The sequence below is a fragment of the Serinus canaria genome, chromosome 17 (assembly GCF_022539315.1).
Source record: "Serinus canaria isolate serCan28SL12 chromosome 17, serCan2020, whole genome shotgun sequence".
In the NCBI taxonomy this organism is placed as follows: domain Eukaryota; kingdom Metazoa; phylum Chordata; class Aves; order Passeriformes; family Fringillidae; genus Serinus; species Serinus canaria.
The window spans coordinates 8,581,876-8,589,079 of record NC_066330.1 but is presented as its reverse complement, the minus strand read 5'-3'; the positions used below and the strand labels follow the sequence as shown (position 1 = coordinate 8,589,079).

Below are 7,204 nucleotides of genomic sequence, written 5' to 3'. Positions count from 1 at the left end.
TCACCCCTGGGTTCAGCTCAAGTGATTTAATTAACAGGGAACATGACTGAAAACACAGGAACAGCTAATGAGCATGGCGGGTTGTAGATGGGACTGGCGCTCAGGGGCATCATCTGAGGGCTGTGGGGGTCAGAGGGAGATTTAATGATTTTGTGGCCTTGGTGTGAGGTGAGAGGAGGGCAGGGGCTCCTGGGGCTTGGGGTCAGATGAGAAAAATCTCATTTCTAGGTTGTTGCTGCTGTAAAGGAACCTGGATCTGCCCCAGCTGACCCCACCAGATTTTTTTTGGCTGTGACATATTTTGGAATAGAGACAGCATGTCAGGGTGGCTTGGAAGTAAATGAGGCCCCTTCCAGCCCAAACCATTTTATGATTTCCTGTGACAATCTGAGCGTGTCCCTTGCTGGAGCTGCCCCATCTGTGACAGATGATGTAGGACCAGATTTCCTGGGTTTTCCTTCTGCCAGCACAGCCTGGCTGTGATGCCCCAGCTCCCAGTGGCTCCCAGTGCCCCATCCCAGCACCCGAGCCTTCCTTCAAACCCCAGAATTATGGCCTGAGCTCTTCTCCCCATCTTTCCTTTTATCTTTCACTGAAGCAAATATCCCCCAAATGGATGGGCACGCTAAGCCCATTCACTTAGCGGCTGGGCCCAGCTGAAGGTCACCCTGAAAACACTCATAATTCCTATTCAGCACTATAAATATGCATTTGATTCATTGTCTCCTGTCCCTTCCATCACGGGGGATGGAGGAGGCGGACCGGCAGCCCCCCCGCCTCTCCCGGCAGCAATGAGTCACTGTCCTGGCTCTGAGGCTTCATCAGAGCGATATTATTTGACAATAATTGTAATTTATGCTCTGAAAGTGCCAGGGGAGCTGCGTTCAGGGCTTTCATGGCCTCCAGGATGTGATGGGTGAGGGTTGGGAGGGATGGGGGTGTTCAGGGGACACTTGGGAGCCCCTGGCAAAGGATGTCCAGGATTATTGTAAAGCCCTCAGAGCACCAGTGGCTCTGTGCTGGAGGTGACACCAGCAGTGGGGAGGAGATGCCACAGCCCAGGAGGGACCAAAGCATCCCTGGTGCCCTTGTCACTGCTCATCCGGGGGCTGCCACAGTTCCAGCGATTAGAAAGCACGAGAGAAAAAAAACCAAACCCCAGCAGCGCCTTCCTGCTGGGGTTTAAGTGGATTTTGGGCACCGAAAGGGCTCGGGAGCGGGGGGCAGGGCGGACCGAACCGGCCTCGGCGGGGGGCTCCCCTCACAAACCACGGGGCGGGGCCTGATGCTATGGGGGCGTGGTCACGCATACAGAGGGGAGCTAATGACATGGGCGTGTCAATAGGCGGGGCCTAATAGCGAGGGGTGTGGTTATAGGCGGGGCTTACGCCGCGCGCTATGGACTCTCACTATGAGGGGGCGTGACCGAGGGCGCGACCGGCGCGGTGTGGGCGTGGCCCGCGTGACGCAGTGACGCTGCCGCGGCCCGGCCGGACGGAGCGGCCGCCATGGCGAGCCAGTCGCAGGGCATCCAGCAGCTGCTGCAGGCCGAGAAACGCGCCGCGGAGAAGGTGGCCGAGGCCCGCAAGAGTGAGTACGGCACGGCACGGCACGGCACGGTCCCGCCGCGGGGGGTGTGATGTCGGGAGAGCCCGGCCCGGTCTGGCCTGGCCCGGTCCGGGGCGGCCGCCTCAGGCCTTGCGGCCCGGCGCTGAGGGCGGGGGGCAGCGGGGATCCCCCAGCCCAGCCCAGCCCCGGGGGTGCTCGATGGGATCCCCAGGAGAGCAGCTCTGGAGGCTCCCCACGAAGGCTCAGTGCGGTGTGAGGTGTCGGAGCCGCACCGGGACCCTCCTGGCAGAGCCTAGCTCAGGAGCTCGGGGGCTCATGGCTCTCTGCAGGACACGGCCACACTAACCTGGCCTTTGCTTGGGGCATGGCTGTGTCTCTCTCTGTCCTTCCTGCCTTCAGCTGGTGAAAACAGTGTGTTTCCATGTCGGTAATTATAGAGCTGTTCATCCTTATGGTGCCAAGTTAGTCTCTCCTGTTATGCAAGAGAAATTCTGGTTGCAAAGACCCCCAAGTTTGCAAATCTTTTCTGCTTCAAATACATATGTATATCTCTGTTTATATACCTGCTCTGGCTTGCAGTTCAACCCCCTGATAGTATTGCAAGAGGCAGATTTTTGTAGTTTCCTCCACTCATGATAATCTCGGAGGGGAGAATGTGGTGGGAAGTCCAGGAGGGGAAGTTGAGGCAGTGGCCAGGACTGCTCTTGGTTTCACAGCTGATCTGGCCTAGACTAAGATTTAATGCTCTTTCTATTGGGCTTTTTTTGGGTTTTCACAGAAGCTGCACACTCACATGGATTGGGGCAATCCTAAACATGGGTACACACTTGGAGAGCTTACTGGGAGAAGCCCTGCAGAGAGGAACTTGGAGGTTCTGGTAGCTGAGGGGCTGGACATGAGCTTTAGGCCCAGACACATCCTGGGCTGAGCCCAGTGTGGGCAGCAGGGCAGAGAGGATTGTGCCCCTGTTCTCAGGTGAGAGCCCACCTGTAGAACTCCAGCCCTGGCCCAGCACAGGAAGGAGCTGGAGCTGCTGTAGAGATCCCAAGGAGGCCATGGAGCTTCTCCCAGGGCTGGAGCCAGGCTGGGAGAGCTGGGGGTGCTCACTGGAGAAAAGAGAAGGCTCCAGGGAGAGATTAGAGCCCCTTCCAGGGCCTTAAAGAGGCTTTTGAAAAGGAGGGAGAGAGATTTTTTATATGGAAAGTGATAGAGTTAGGTGAGATATTGCGAGGGAATTTTCTCCTGGGAGGGTGGGCAGGCCCTGGCACAGGGTGCCCAGAGCAGCTGTGGCTGCCCCTGGATCCCTGGCAGTGCCCAAGGCCAGGCTGGACAGGGCTGGGAGCACCTGGGACAGTGGGAGGTGTCCCTGCCATGGCAGGGGGTGGGATGGGATGATCTTTAAGGTTCCTTCAGCCCAAACCGGTCTGGGACTCATCCTGTGACTAAGCCAGACCTGATGTTGCCTGATGTGTCCCCCTGCTCTCCACTGCTCTGTGGTGGAGGCTCAGTGACCTTGGCCGTGGTTTGCTGAGCTCCTCCTGCCATCAGCACACTTGGGGAGGGGGTTTGGTTTGCTCCTGCAGAGGGAGCAAACACTGTGGTGGTGGCTGTGCATGAGGAAAACACGCTCTCAGTGCGTTCTCCTCTTTCTTTGCCTTGGTTTGTGCTGTGGGAGCAGGGAAGAACCGGCGGCTGAAGCAGGCCAAGGAGGAGGCCCAGGCAGAGATCGAGCAGTACCGTCTGCAGCGGGAGAAGGAGTTCAAGGCCAAGGAGGCAGCGGTTGGTGTTCTCCATCACTCACTTATTTTCAGCCCCTTTGCCTTGCCCTGGCAGCACCCTCAGGGTGGAGCGAGTTGCAGGAGGAGCACTTCCCCAAGTGCCTTCCTGTGAGGCACAGCCACGTGTCCCAGAAAAACCCCTGGAAGTGGCTCAGGACGTGGTGTGTTGGTCTCAACTGGCAGGGAAAAAGCTTAATGACCTCCTGAGTGACAGCCTCCCAAAAGCTGCTGTGTGTAGCAGAGTCCAGAAGAGACTGAGCTCATTGCTCCTGTCACAGGCTCATTTCCTGTGGTGCTGACATGGCAGAGACCACTTGCTGTGTCCCTGGTCACCAGAAGGGAAGGCTGAGATTTTTATAAAGATTCTCCAAGGGTAGGAGCAATGGAATGATGGGAATTGTGCTTAAAGTGACTCCTGGGTGTTACTTTTCTTGTACTCTGTAGTGCAGCTGTGCCCAGGGGTTCCAGCTGTCTGTACAGCAGGACCTGTATTTTGGGCACTCCTTAGAAATTCATGCTCTGAACTGGTGGATAATGGATAAATGGCAGGGAGTTGGAACAACTTTAAGGTCCCTTCCAACCCAAACCATTCGATGATTCTGTAAAAGAGGCTAAAAAGCAGGGGCTAAGGATGAAATATGTGGACAAGTTTAAGGTGAAATCTGAGCAAAAAAAAATGCAGCAGTACTTTATTTAATATGAACAATAAAATTAATCTTCCCTCAACAAAGATTAATGTGTGAGATGGTCCAGAATAACAAAATGCAGAGCTTGGCATGGTGAATCCTCTTTCCTTTGCTGTTTGTAGGCCCTTGGCTCCCATGGCAGCTGCACCACTGAAGTGGAGAAGGAGACTCAGGAAAAGATGAGTGTAATCCAGCAGAACTTCCAGAAGAACCGGGAGGTGGTGATGTCCCAGCTGCTGTCCCTGGTGTGTGACATCAAACCCGAGATCCACGTGAATTACCGCATCAATGGCTAGTGCTGGGAGCAGGGAGCAGTGTCCTGGCAGTGCTGGGAGTCAAGTCTGAGCTTCAGGTGGAATGTACAGCTCTTAGCCATACCTTACCTGTCCTCCTTGTCCATGTGTTAAATTATTTCAGTGAGCCCTTGGAGTTCTCTTAGTTTCTCTTTTGACACGGATTCAGAGCTTATTCAAACATGAAGTGGCCATGTCTCAGATGTGTGCTAAGTTATTAAATAGATATTTTCCAGCTGGCACAGGAATGCTCCCTTTCTATGGTGATAGTATGCAGTGAGAGGCTTCCCTCTGTGAAAGAGAAAAGAGAGAGAGCTGCTGGCCTGTGTCAGTAATTGTTAATCCTGTGTACCTGTATTCCTGTTGACCAAACTGCATTTCTCAGTGTGTTGTTAAACCTCTGCACAGGGTTTAAACCCTGTAAGAAGAATTCTTTGGCTGTGCAAGTCCTGGCTGATCATTTTCAGGTGCTTGAGTTTCTCTGTATCGAATCCTCTGTATATTCTGCTGTTAGCTTGAGGTACAAGTCTGGCTCTTTGACACCTGAAAGTAAAAACACTTCACTCCAAAGCCTCTGCTCAGTCTGGTTTTTCCTGCTGACTTGTTCTGGGAATGCTGGCAGGACTTGCTGGGCACCTTGGAAGTCTGGGCTCTGCAAAGTAACCATCAAGTATTGATAAAATAAAGTTTAAGAGAGACAGCCAATATCTGAAGGTCACAGCAGGTAAGTTAAAACCCATTACAGAGCTCCTCCTCTTGGCTCCAGACTGATGCTTTACCTGCCAGATCATTCTGAAAACCTTCAGGAGCAAATGTTCTTGTGACCATTAGGGGAAATAAAATGGTGCCAGTTCATTGGAATAGTTTGATAGCCAGGTGCTGCACAGTAATTACCCTTCCTTGGGTCCAGTGCTGGTCACTGCGTGTTTATACCAAGGTCATCCTGAATCCTGCAGCATCCTGTGCCTGGGAACAGAGGGAAAGAACAGTTCTGGGGTTGTCTGCATCACATCTTCTTTAATCAAAGATACACGCAAATAATCAAGAGGTTTCATGTCTCAGTGGTTTTTTTCTCTTACCAGCAGAATATTAAATGCAGCTTTGCTTTTTTGTTGAGTTCAAATTCCAGGCTTTTTGTGGAAAAGGGACCTCAGCATGTCCCTGATCTGGCCCAGGAGTTGTGCAGGTTGGGATATTTGCAAGGAGCCTCATGGATGCTGTTCTGTTCCTCAGAACGTCTTGATTTCCACTGCTTCTCAGTGAGGCATTGCCAAGCCTCTTGGACCTTTGGAATGGTGATAGGGAGGGAAAAAAGCAGGGTGGATGTGGATGTGAGTCCTGCAGGCAGGAGCAGACAGCTCTGGGGTCTCCTCTTGTCATATTTTATGGTAGTACGCTGTACTCCTGGAGAGATCTCTTCAGGAATTGAAGCTATTAAACAGGTTGTAAAACTGAAACAAAAGCTTCTTGCAAAGTCAAATGTGCCAGGCTGGGGGAGAAGCCAGGTGGGTACAAGCAGAACAGGATCAAAGCAGTTTTAATCCGTGTGCTGTAATGTGGAGAGGTGTTATGGCCTCGTAAAAGGTTGCAGCCGTGGTAATTTCACTCTGTCCTTTGGAGATGAGACATTTCTCCCTGTTGAGAGCAGGTGCTCAGGCTCCAGCAGGACGCTCCTCAAAGCCCTCCTTGCTCCAGGCTGTAATTAGCAATTTCATTCCCTCTCTTATCAGTGATGGACTGAGACTCTGTCCAGAAAAAATGAAGTGTGTGCTCCACTTTCTCATATTGGTTCATAAGTTTCACTTGTTTAATGAGGACTTTTATCCTTCTTTAGAACAGAAGCAGGAGAAAAAGGGAAAAAAACCCCTCCATCCTTCCATGATTATATCTCCTTGGCAAATGTGCTGTGAAGAAGCTCCCTTTAGAACATGCAGAATTGTTAATGTCTTACAAGAATAATAATTTTCTGTAACACTTCCCTGAAACTTAACTGTTGAGAGTGACTCCAGCTTTGCACTGAAGGAAGCATTTCCAAAACTGCTCTCCAGGAAGGCTGCCTTGGGTTGTGCAGTGCAGAGATTTTATTTCCAGTTGAGATTCTTTCCTCTTGCCCTGTGATGCTCTGGGAAAGGGAGTCCTGTGTGCCTAAGCCAGGCTGTGCCAGAAAAATGCTCTGCAGGGAACAGTCCTGACACAGGTATGGAGTGGGACACGCTGCTTCTTACCCCTGAAATCTGATTTTTGGGGCATTTGGCAGGAAGTTTGAGGAGTAGGAGTGAAGCCCACAGCAGCTGTTAGAACAAATCTGTATCTGAATTCTTCCAGAGAAGTGTGGCTGCTCCATCCCTGGAAGTGTGCAGGGCTGGATTGGATGGGGCTTGGAGCAACTTGGGATAGTGGGAGTAGTCCCTGTGGGCAGAGAGAAGGGAGGGTGATCTCTTGAGGTTCCTTCCAATCCAAACCACTCTGGGGGTCTGTGACTGTCCCCCAGGACTGAGCCAAAGCCTGCTCATGTACCACAGAAAGAGCAGAAGCTGCTCTGGGCCCACACACCACTGTGAGATCACCTTGATCTGGGCTCCCATCCCTGGAAATACCACCAGGCTCCTGCTCCTGGGGGCACTATGGGCACTGCAGTGTGAGAGAGTGTCCAAAGGAGGGACACAGGGATGGGGAAGGGTCTGGAGGAGCTGTGAGGAGCAGCTGAGGGCTCTGGGATTGTTAAGCTGGAGCAGAGTGAGGGCAGAGCTCCCCGGGGCTGCAGCTCCTCCCGAGGGGCAGCTCCCATCTCTGCTCTGGGACAGGGACAGGAGCCAGGGCACGGCTGGGGCTGGACCAGGGCAGCTCAGGCTGGAGCTCAGGGCAAGGTTCTTCCCCC

The 7,204-nt window shown here is 52.7% G+C and overlaps 1 protein-coding gene across 1 annotated transcript; it reads left to right on the top strand.

Annotated features, from left to right (window-relative positions):
• The first annotated feature begins 1,437 nt into the window (after positions 1-1,437).
• Positions 1,438-4,896, top strand: ATP6V1G1 (ATPase H+ transporting V1 subunit G1). Its single transcript, XM_030233106.2, has 3 exons — positions 1,438-1,590; positions 3,248-3,348; positions 4,156-4,896. The coding sequence occupies exons 1-3, from the start codon at positions 1,509-1,511 to the stop codon at positions 4,327-4,329; spliced, it is 357 nt and encodes a 118-aa protein (XP_030088966.1). The 5' UTR covers positions 1,438-1,508; the 3' UTR covers positions 4,330-4,896.
• Positions 4,897-7,204: the final 2,308 nt, after the last annotated feature.